Here is a 12,595-nt window from a genome sequence, read left to right on the forward strand (position 1 = left end):
CTGCTCGATGATGGAGCGCTCCTTGCCGGTGAACATGAGCCCCGCGGAGAAAATGTCTGTGTTTATAATAATTCATATTTCCCTGTCGAGATTCTGGTTTTGTGTGGGCGAGGAAAACAGCAGTTGCACCTGCTGCTGCGCCATCTGCATGGGGGTGTAATCTTCGGGATCGATGATCTGCTGCATGGACTGCTCGATGATGGAGCGCTCCTTGCCGGTGAACATGAGCCCCGCGGAGAAAATGTCTGTGTTTATAATAATTCATATTTCCCTGTCGAGATTCTGGTTTTGTGTGGGCGAGGAAAACAGCAGTTGCACCTGCTGCTGCGCCATCTGCATGGGGGTGTAATCTTCGGGATCGATGATCTGCTGCATGGACTGCTCGATGATGGAGCGCTCCTTGCCGGTGAACATGAGCCCCGCGGAGAAAATGTCTGTGTTTATAATAATTCATATTTCCCTGTCGAGATTCTGGTTTTGTGTGGGCGAGGAAAACAGCAGTTGCACCTGCTGCTGCGCCATCTGCATGGGGGTGTAATCTTCGGGATCGATGATCTGCTGCATGGACTGCTCGATGATGGAGCGCTCCTTGCCGGTGAACATGAGCCCCGCGGAGAAAATGTCTGTGTTTATAATAATTCATATTTCCCTGTCGAGATTCTGGTTTTGTGTGGGCGAGGAAAACAGCAGTTGCGCCTGCTGCTGCGACATCTGCATGGGGATGTACTCGTTGGGGTCGACGATCTGCTGCATGGACTGGTCGATGATGGAGCGCTGCTGGCCGGTGGGCATAAGGCCCGCCGAGAAGATATCTGTGGCATCGCTAGAGGACCCGCCTACGTTGTACGGCACCGATACCTAAAACACGAACAACGGATTACTCCTTTGTCAATCCAATTTTTTTTTAAATTTTGCAAAAAAATTTGTAATACAATATTTTGTATTGGCGGGGATACTTTCCATCCCTACTGAGATTAACTGCTTGAATAAAGGGAAATAGAAATTACAAAAAATTATGTAAATATCTAGGTCCGCATATATATTCAGTGTTTCATTAATATTTAATTAAAAATGGGGCCACAAAGTAATTTTCGGTAAGTGGCTGAGTTGACATTGTATTTGGGTCCCACTCAGGCGTAGTGAGTTCAATTCATCGACTGGCTAAGTTCTCCAACACGAGAAACATTTTCAGCTTACTGTGTTGTTGGTTTGTATTTAAAAAAATATATTTATATGACTATTTTTAAGAATAAATTATCTTTTTAAATATATTTAATTGAATTTTGACTTTTTTTTCGTGAATGAATTAATGCAAATCTTGGAATTAGAAATTAACCAAAGTTTGACATGCAATCGCGCTGAAATTCGGCAGATATAGATCAGGCAATGAATTCTTTCGATCAATCAGGTCGCAATCACGCTTACACTTACATTATTTAATATTCACGGAGTATTTTTAAATACATCCATTAATAAGTAAGTATTATAGTAAAAAAAAACTTTGTTGTATACATATTTTAGTTACATATTGAAGTTTCCGCATAAAATATATTTTTAATCCTTCTTTTTCTTTCGTATGGTGGGGGGGTCAAAGGGGGACATCTAGGTCTGCGAGCTATTCTAGGGCCTCAGGCGTCGACATGTGAACCTCATCAGTCCCGCCGGGGAATGAATGGAGCGGGCATTCGTTGACCACATGTTCGGTGGTCTGCACTGCACCACATTCACACATCGCCGACTCTTTAAGGCCCCATCTGTGCATCATGTGGGCACAGCGGCTATGTCCTTAACACTGACTTCAGAATATGTGTTAATAATAGAAGAGATAATAATGATCGTGTGTCCAAAATTCAATCATTGTTTATTTTAAAAAATGCACAAATCCCAAAATCACGATTTTTTGCTCTCCTGAAGACTTGTTCTTTTTGTACATCGGAGGGGACCCACCGTTTCCCAACGGCTGTGTGAGAAAAAACTGATTGTCTTACCTCCTTAGCCGTACACGTTTGTACGAATGATTGTTAGTAGGAAATAATATATGCATACTTAAATTCATAGTAACATAAAATAAGGACACATTACAGATGTGTTCCCCTGATGGTTTGGCATCTAAAGTTAAATAAGAAAGAAATAAAACAATATTTACAGGTATAGATATAATTAAAACATGAAAATATACAAGCCGCGTACTGTTGGCTGTTTACCCCACTATCACGAAGCAGTCCCGGCGAGAATGAATCTTTTTGTACAGTAATTTGAATAGTTTGACGGTTCTTACATTGATGATGGGGGGAAGCAGACCATATCTCGCCATGACCAACCGCTCCGAGACTTGCCGCAGCTCCTTTTGTTGGCGTATTATCATCTGCTGGAGTTCTTCGTGTTTTTTCTGCAACTGAATGTTTTATATTGAAATATAAATACATAGTTAACAACCACTAAATAGTTACAAAATTAGTTAATTAGAAACGCCCGGGTTAAAAAATGATATTGCAAAACTTATTTAATTTAATTTATTACTTTATTGGAGCCTTTTCGGGGGCTTTTACATAGTAAAAAATATACACTATTAAAGTATATAATTACTATGCATAACTAAACTGCCTCGGAAACAATATTTTGCATTAGTCAGTAAGTCATAAATTAAAGATGTCCGCTGACTCGGTATAATTATTTCACTTCATAAGTATTCTGGGCAGTTAGGAATACAAATGGTAGTAATTACTGCAATTAAATAAATCACGACTTCTAATATTACGTAGTGGAATCCAAAAGCTTATCAATGCAAGCAATTCTGAACTATCAAATGCATTTATTTATTGTTTTTGTGTTTAATTCGTAGAACTCCATTTAATTTTTTTATAAATTTAATTTAGATTAAATTTGATAATATTATTATTAAGTTCTGCAAGTGTTTTAGTTTTTTATTATTGTGACAGCTGTTTCGGCTTACAAGGCCATTTTCAAACTGTGGTTAGTCCACATTGAGACGACGTTTTTATACTATTTCAAATTTAAATTTTGAAGGTGCATACATTGATTTATTACTGGTTACACCGATGACATGATCTATTGTTGGTTAAACCAATCTATGTTTTCCCCTCAGTAAATGGTAATGGGTTCTTAATTATTTACTAATGACTTTATTGCTATGAATTATTTGGGTGCATTATACTGCTTGGGTTTTGTGAAAATACTAAGAAGTGGTGAGTAAATTATTTTCCGTACTTTATTAATTAGTGTTAAATTTGGGTCATTCGTTCGTTTATTGATTTCTAATTGTTCAAGTAAATTTAATCTAATGCCCTTTTTTTCTATATGCAATGGTTTAGGACCCTTGTTGTTAAGTGGGGTATGATTATTCACCAAGAGATGTTGTGCGAATTTTGAGGATGTGTTTTTATTATTATAACATCGTATATGTTCTTGGAATCTAGTTGAGAATGCCCTCCCCGTTTGTCCGATGTAAGTGGCGTTACAATCGGCGTGGTCACATTTTAATTCATATATGCCACTGTTATTGAGTATAGGGATTTTACTTTTAGAGTTTTTAAGGCTTGTTCCTAAATTATTGTTTGTTCGAAAAGCTATATTTAAACCACATTTTTTAATTTCTTTTGCAATTTTTTCAGATATTGGGCCGAGGAATTCGAGACATGCAAATTTTTCTATATTTTTGTTATTTACCGGTTCTTCTTTCAGACAATTTAAGCATATTCATTTAATTTAAAAAAGTGCGGTAGTTCAAGGAAAATGCTGGAATACCCTTTTTAAAACTTAGAAAACGTAAGAATTTATTTTGCATTATACATATATGATGACATTCCTCTTGCAAACATGTAACTTTCACCTCTTTTGAACAAATTTCGCTAAAAAAACTAAAAACCAAAAACTAGATGAAAAGTGGATGGTGAGCCAGAAGAGGTTGGGAACCTCTGCTCTAAATAGTGAGGAAAAAAATGTGAAATCAATGTGTTTTCAAATAAACACATGGTTTGGGTATCTAGGACGGTCGATCGATGAAATTATTATCGATAATACTTCTTTTCATCATTCCCGATCATGACTGCAGATCTTCAACGAACTAACAACAGTTCAAACCGACTACATGTTCTTAATTTATATGACGTGAACTGTTATTTTTACGAGTATGTTAGCGATCTGCAGTCGTGCTCGGGAACGATGAAAAGTTATCAATAAATTCTAGATATCCAGAAAGGTATAAAATAGCGTACCTGTTCCTGAATCTGCACCTGGACTGGCGTCATCAGCATCCCGACATCCTGTGAAGACGCCATCGCCTGCATCTGAGGAAAGCCGATGACCGGTTGCACGGGCACGGCGAGATACTGCGATGAGTCGATGTACTGCGGAAGTAGAGGCGAGTTGTGTAGCGGCCGGTGCACGATCATGTTGGTCTGCTGCGCTTGCATGGGACTCTGTAGCAGCTCTGCCTCGTGGCTGCTCTGCAGAGACACGTACGTCGAGGTCGTTTTGTCGCTGTGCCGCGATCGAGCGCGCTTCAATCATGGACAAATCATACAACTTGTTTTATAATACATATCTGCAGTCGTGGGTTTATAATTATGTAATATATGATTAATACGAGATTACGCCATAAACCCCAAAGGCCCGATTACAAAATGAACAGCTTAAAAATCTCAAGAAAGAATAAAGTTGTACCTTGAACTGAAAATGTCTTGTATCTCTGTCACGTGTTTGATTCTGAAAGTAAAAAAAAAACATAATACATATATTATTATTAGAAAAAAAAAAATTCTAAACAAATTCGCTCAACTGTACACTAACATTTTATCTGGAAGTCCGCATGTACATTTTGTTCAATTACTTGAAGCACCAAATGTACTAAGAAGAAAATAATTATGTGACAAATAAGACGGGTTCAGATTTTCTTCATATTATTTTGGATAGTAATTTCAATTAGATCATTATTTGCATTAACTAAACACAGAGAAAACACTCAAGCAAACAATTTTTCTCAGAGCATATGTCTTTTTTTGGGGAAGTTGGTGGAGGGTCTTTTCGGGGAAAAATGAGAGAAAAATTGTTTTGAATTCTTGAAGAAACCCATGTTATAGGAGGGAAAAACAAACAGGCTGGCAAATCGTTTAAACAAAGTAGAAAAACTTTTGAATTATTAAACGCAAAAAATTATAGATACTACACAAAAATATTTCAGATAATTGTATATAAAATATACATACCTATGGTAAAAGATCATTGTTTCTTGATTTTTTTATTTAATACACCTATTTTTACCTATGTTACTCCATTTAAAACATATTGTGTAAAAAAAATATAAAATATGTGTAAAATTAATAAAATTTACGGTTTTTCAGTGTTTCAGAATTTTTTCGGTATTTAAGTCTTTATTTCTTAATCGATTTTAATTAGTGCTCTAATAATAACGTGCATAAAAAAATTAAAAAAACTTTGAAATAACACAATTTCCGTGTTTCAGGATTTTCTAGAAAGAAAGTAAAACATTTCAAGAAAAAGTACCGAACGGTTTCCTCAAAAACAGACCATGTCAGCAAAATACTTTTGGCTTCACCATGCAGCGTGGATCTGATTTGTATGCAAATCTACAGTTTTCTATAAATATAATCCTTATTGAAGTTTTTGATACTTTTGGATGAAATTTTGAATGTTTTGGATGAAATTTTGCGCACTAGAAATTCAAAATAAGAGATAAATTACTAATAATTTAGAAATACGTTGCATAGAGCCCGGGCTACGCCGGGGACTTCAGCAATATATTACATCTATTTATATATATATATATATACAAAGAAGTGTCCCGATGTAGCTTTGTTTTCTATACTATTATACAGTTTTATTCCGAAATCGATTAAATTTTGCACAATCGACCTTCAAAACAATAGAAAGGTGAACAAGATAAGGTCTACGTGAGATTTTGTAAAACCCCACACCCATCCACTTTTCCCACCCTAAGCAGAATTTTGCACTGTTCGATGAATTTATGCACTTACGTAGTTCAAAAATAGAGGAAAATTAGGTCTACTTCTGATTTCGAAAACTTCTGCATAAAGCCCGGGCAACGTCGGGGACTTCAGCTACGTATCTATATGTATATAAATAAATAAAAGTGTCCTGGTGTTGTTTTGTCTTTTGATAAATCTACAATTTTATTCAGAGATTGATGAAATTTTGCACACTTCATTTTTAAAATGAGAAGAATGTTATAAAATTTAAAAAAAACCACCCCAATCCCTTTTTCCCATCCCTTAAAGCAGAATAAATCCCGGGCTATGCCGGGTGCTTCAGCTAGTATTATTAAAGTATCCTTACACTACGATGGGTGTTGGAAGATTGCAGAGAGACCATAGACTCCGTGGACATGGACCCTGTATCAGATCCTGCCCCGGAACTGTGGATAGTCGAGGAGTGTCTCCCAAAGGGCTCTGGGGTGACCGAGAATCTGGATGCCTTCGGAGATACCTTCGACCAGCAGCTGCCGAGTGCCGTGCCGCTCTTCAGCTGGTCACTGTGCTGAGGGTTTGACTGCAGCATCTTTTGGTCGTGGCCTGTCATTGAGTTAAGGCAATCTTTGTCACCGGCCAACGAATCTCTCTGGAGGCTTTTTATTATGTCTACATAGCTAGAAGAAACGCAGAGTTTTTAGCTTTGCACAAAATAAACGTAAATCAATTTTACGCTACTTTTTCTACGGTTTATCATCTACCCAAAAGTTCGAATTAACATCTTTACATCAGTTTCTGTTTTCAGAGAACGCTATAAACCTAATCTAACTATAGTAGTCCCACAGAGAGATCATACAAGACGTCGTTATTATGATATCTTCTGCATTTTTCGTTTTCTTACAAGACCTGCGAGAAGGAAAATGATGATCGTCGATGACGTACATAAGACCTCTCTCCGGGACTACTATAATCTAGTTAATTTCACTTATAAATATTTCAGAAGGAACCCATACACATTCCTGCCATTTTAAATCCTACTCAAAAATGTTATACATAGGTATATAAAAATACGAATACGTGAGCAATTTTCACATGTAGTAGTCCCAGAGATATGTTGTTAGAATGTCATAGATGATTGTTGAATGAAAACGAAATCAATACGTAAAATACAAAGTTTAAAAAAAAATTATTACATCTATTTTAAAATACCTTTTAAAACTTTAAAGAAAATCATAATAATTTGGTACGACTGAGGATTATATTGAACTTTCCTCCCCAGAAACAGGAATCAACCACTGAGCCAAATCCCAATTGGGTAGGATTGATATTTATTTCGTATATTGAGAGGAAGCTACAAGCCAAAAATGTGTATATTCTTGGTATGGTGACCGGATAAATCATCACAATGATAATTCATCACATCTTTAAAAAGTTATATAAAGTCATGGCAAGTGATGAAACAAAAACTTTATTAACTGGGTTAAGTAGGTAAGGTTAGGTTAGGTTAAAAAAAATTTTTTTTCATCGTTTCTAATGACTTTATAACACTTTTTGAAAGTGTGTTGAATTGTCACTGTGTTGAGTTATCATGGAACCGAGATTTTCACGACCTAAAATATTAACGCTATTTATTTTTGGGGTATTATACCTTATATTGTAGGTAATAGGCATTAAAATCGCTTGACAAACAGAGTCTAGAAACGTTCAATTTCAAGCACAAAACTGGTTTTTATTTATTTTGTAAATAATTTTATAAGAAGCAAAAAAGTTAATCAAGTGAAACTGTCACAGATAATCTTAGCTATAATACTGAATTTTTAAGAGTTTTTTCCTTTACGCGTTCATACATTTCTATTGAAAAAATGTTTTTTTTAGTAGTTTACATTTATATTATTTTTTTAGTAATTTATTTTTTTATTTGTATACTACTCAAGCGAAACGATAATAAAGCCTTCAATTTATCTAAATCATATTTTGGGTATTCATAATGTACACCAATTCGTTATAAAGATTAATCAAAATAGTGATTTAGCATTAAACTTCGCCTTAACTGCTGTAATGTCATTCAATTTCAGAGAAATGCGCATGTGTCCGCATATGTATGCGTGATTGCTACCAAAAGTTGACTGAATGTATTGTTATAACAGCGAGTCTATCTGCTGCTTTGAGGTCGGGAAGAAAGTTAGTATCCGAGTCCAAGATTTGAATTCATTCATCACAGAAAACAAAAGCGAAATTCAAATAGATGTATTTATAAACACGGGAGGTATTAGAATGACGACTATGTGACTACTATTGGTACTAAATAATTCAAAACTGTGGTTAAGATGAATTATATACATTTTCCAATAAGAGGTGTTATTTTGAATGGCCCGCTATTTCGGTAGATGTTACTTTTGAAGCTGTCATTTTTTGACATTTGACAAGTTGAAACTTGTTTTACCAAAACTTACGACATTAATAAAAATGGAACGATACACGCTTCAACAACGCATTGAAATTATTAAAATTCACTTGAGTGAATCAAATGCAAATCATCTTGAGTGATGAGGCCATTTCCCCCTCGGTGGATTCGTCAAAAAGCAAAATTGTCGCACCTGGGGCTCGGAAAACCCAAGAGTTATTGTTGAAAAGCCTCTCTATCCTCAAGGTGTGACTGTTTGGTGCGGTTTATGGTCCGGCGGAGTCATTGGACCTTACTTTTTCGAAAGTGAGGCTGAAGCAACAGTTACAGTGAATGGATTGCGCTATCGAGAGATGATTAATGTTTTTTTATGGCCGGAATTGGATGGTATTGATCTGGACAACGTTTACTTTCAACAAGACGGCGCTACATGCCACAAAAGCAACGAAACCATTGATCTTTTACGATTGAATATCAAAATTACAAATTACATTCAGATTCAATCGAAAAAATTCAACATAAATTCCTAAGACACATTAATTTTAAACTCGGTATTCCCATTGAAAATATAAATTATAATTACTTGATGAAAAATCTAAATTTATTAAAACTCTCAGATCGAAGAATTATATCCGACTTAATATTTATGTTCAAAATTGTAAATGGTAGTATAGACAGTCCTGATTTAATTAACCTCATTGAATTTCATATACCCACGAGAGCTACTCGTTCTAAAATTTTGTTTAAATGCAACAATATCAGGACTGAGTATTCCAAACACTCGCTTGTGCCTAGGTTGCATGAAGTTAGTAATAGATACGCAGATGTGGCAGATCTATTTAACTGCACGCAAGGTAGGTACAAGAGGGCTGCTATCAAATCTTTTCAATCAATATTAATTAAATCTAATTCTACCTTATTTGCACTATAGAAACTTATGTACTTGTATCTCTTGTTTACTTACTCTCTAATGTCATTTCACATTCAAATGCCACATATATTTGTAATTCTTTTTTTTAAATATTTCTACGATTTTAACTGTGACATGTTATCATTGTTTATGGTATATTTATACCGTTGATATTAAATAAATAAATAAAAATAACACCTCTTATTGGAAAACCCTGTATAATTTTAATTTGTACAATAAAAAATTTAAGGTGATTTGTTACCTTACTACCCTGTGCGTACACACCACAAACTCTGGCTTTGAGTTCCACTGGTGATATGTTATAAAAAATCTAGTCTGTAACCATATCCATTGCTGGCCCTTGGTTAGAAATCTATAGTAGCAGGAGGTCCCTTCACCCTTTTGCATAACTGGTGGAAAACATGAAATTACAAAGTAAGGTTTTATAAAAACATATTTTTACAAAGACCAAAAAACTATTTCGAAATTTTTAATTAATTTAACAACAGAATTACTTCGATTCTAAAAATTGTTAATAAAAATTCATTCCAATTCTAAAACCGAACTGTCAATCGTTTAATACAAGTTTTCAGAATGATAATTAATTATCGAAAACTAAATCTCACATTGCCGTTTTTTTTTCATTATACTTTAGTTTGTTTTGATTGATTTTATATAAGTGTTTCTGATCGAATTAATCGAACGTTTCATAAGCAATTGTTAATGATTCGAATGCTTCATAATCGAATGTTTCATAATTTATTTTTTGAGAATCGAATATATCTGAAGTAATGTTTGGATTATATCGAACGCTATTTACAACATATAATTTCATACTAACGCGCTTCGTGGCAAGTGACTACTTTTTCTAAGTCATCGAAGTGGTAATAGTCGTACCCAGAAGTGCCGAGCACTTCGAAAGGTAAATATCCGATAATAGGGGGCGCCCTGTGGTCCAGGAATAGAAACTTCCACTCCAGGCTGTGTCTGGATATAAATTCACTTTTTGAAGAGTCGATTATCGACATTTCTCGTATTAATTGCGGAGTAGTTAATCGGCCAGTACAAATGAATAATAATCTGGAAAAAATAAACAATTTTCTATAATAAGTATTAACAGGCAACAATAAAAAGTAATTAATTTTATCGCTAAGGGTAAAATTTATTATTTGCTGTTTAAGATGAATTTCATATAATGATGTAATAATTTTATGCCAGATTAGTCTCTCTGCTTTTAATTAGGAATAATTCAACAAATAATCTATGCAATGGTTTTCCATTACATAAATGCACTTCATTTCATAAAATTTTCATCCAATTTTGTGGATGAAAATTTTCCGCGATCAATGGGAAAAACATGACATTTTTATTTCTATTCGGTTTGTCTTTCTATATTTGAAAACGTTACTTAACGTTACAGGAAGAAATTGTAAAAATATTTTCGAAATACAAATTATCCGCAATTGCGGGGTTAAGTGGAGTTACGTCTGAACTTTTCACTTTTGTAAGGACGGAGGGGTTGTTTTTAAACAGAATTAAAAGCGGTCCATTCAGAAAAAAGGGAAAATAAAGATGTAAATTCAACCTCGCTCCTAAAATTTTTCTACGATGTATTTTAAATTGCTTCTATTATTGGTGAAATTCCTCGTCTGTTATCGAGATTGGAAAATAATGCCTTCCCCAACTTTTGGGAGTGAGAAACGAGGAGATGGAGTAGAACGCAAAGATTCGGATCAGATAAGGTTACTTGCTATAGCTAAAGTATTCATCGTGTATTGATCTATTGTATTCCTCCAATAATCTACCTATTACTAATATCACTACCCGGCTTCGCCTCAGATCAGGTTCGAAAAATACAGGACAGTAAAATATGGTGTCCTCTCTTATCTTCGAACAGATAAATTGACACGAAAATGTCAAATAAAATAGTTGCACAAATGAAAGAATATCTTTGTTTTAAACCACTTTATTACATTTATATACGTCGACCGGTTTCGGTTGAACTCAACCTTTATCAGGACAGTACAAATATAAACTAAAATATAATAGAGAGGAAGATTATTAAGTAAACAATAAAGAAAGAGAAAGTATATAAATGTGAGGGAGAGAGCATCAGGGCAGCGGAGTACGTAGTGGGGTCGGGGAGGGGTGGGACTTACCAAGGGAAAAGGGAAACATCTTTGAAGGGAAACACCGTACTAGAGTGCTAATATAAAAAAAAAATTGTTCAGTTTTATGCTCAATCAACAAAACAATGAAAGTGAATAATATCGGTGTGTAATATATTTATGTGTAATATATATGTTATTTGTAGTTAAATAAGTGAAAATGTAATTATCTTTTATCTAGAATAAAAAAAAAATAAAAAAAAATATATATAAAAAAATGGCATTATTGTAGTTGTAGCCGAAACGTTTTTTTTTTTAATTTCGGGTTTCAAGATATCGGTGTCGAATTTTTAAAACGTTAACACTTTCCGATATTTTAGGGATTTACTCCAATTTTATCAGGGAAAGGCCTGCAATCCCGATTTTAACTGGATTACCAATAATTTGAAAAGCAATATTACAATTTGGGAGCGGGTTGGGAGCCCCCCCCGGGAACCATTTATTGGATAACCATCACCTCTGCCAAAGGTCACACCAAGTGGTTCGCTACGTTTGGTGATTTAGCAGGGGTGGCATGTTCATGATGCGCCAGCCCACCAGCTACGTGGTATGCCAAATCGGGAGAGGCTGGTTTGGGGAGACTCTTTGACCTCTCCTACTGGTCTCTTAACCCATCGCCTTGCGCCGTAGTGGGAGGGATATATTCATACACCCGTAACTCCTGAACTACCATCATACCTTTCCAGAACTTCCTCTCCTTAAAAAAAACCTTCAGATAGCATTCTCAAAGATGACATAGGCCCTGAGGGAAATTATTTTCCTCGGGGCTTCCTGTGTGGGGTGAAAGTAAAAAAAACCTAATTACGATAAATAATTACGATAAAAATAAAATTAAAATCGTATTACTACGATGGATCCCTTTTGCGGTGTTGACTTTTCTCCCACGGCATTGCAAAGGAAACCTGATATTACAATACTGAAATAGGACATTGTTTAACTTACTTTTATTTTTTCAATTTTAACTTGTTTTATGTTATTATATTTAGGTCTTCTATTGAATCAATTTACCCTTGATAAGTTTTTTTTGTGTGTTGCTTCGACCATCGGTGAATGGGTGTGTGATTTGAAATTATATTCGTGTATTATGCGTAAAATTTTTCAAGTTCAATGAATTTTTATTTACAAAATTGGAACTGATAAGTATAAA

The 12,595-nt window shown here is 34.8% G+C and overlaps 1 protein-coding gene across 1 annotated transcript in view; it reads right to left on the minus strand.

Moving 5' to 3' along the window:
- Positions 1 to 520: 520 nt before the first annotated feature.
- Clk (circadian locomoter output cycles kaput protein Clock) overlaps positions 521 to 12,595 on the minus strand; it is a 60,647-nt gene continuing 48,572 nt past the window's right edge. The window contains exons 7-13 of the mRNA XM_089646043.1: positions 10,122 to 10,360; positions 9,543 to 9,690; positions 6,334 to 6,643; positions 4,684 to 4,725; positions 4,236 to 4,520; positions 2,279 to 2,395; positions 521 to 858 (exon numbers count right to left, since the gene is read on the minus strand). Coding sequence (XP_089502169.1) covers positions 640 to 858; positions 2,279 to 2,395; positions 4,236 to 4,520; positions 4,684 to 4,725; positions 6,334 to 6,643; positions 9,543 to 9,690; positions 10,122 to 10,360 — 1,360 coding nt within the window. The 3' untranslated portion in view covers positions 521 to 639. The remainder of the gene's footprint in view (positions 859 to 2,278; positions 2,396 to 4,235; positions 4,521 to 4,683; positions 4,726 to 6,333; positions 6,644 to 9,542; positions 9,691 to 10,121; positions 10,361 to 12,595) is intronic.

The sequence above is a fragment of the Hesperophylax consimilis genome, chromosome 23 (assembly GCF_061612785.1).
Source record: "Hesperophylax consimilis isolate HC1 chromosome 23, BYU_Hcon_1.0, whole genome shotgun sequence".
NCBI classification, from domain to species: Eukaryota; Metazoa; Arthropoda; class Insecta; order Trichoptera; family Limnephilidae; genus Hesperophylax; species Hesperophylax consimilis.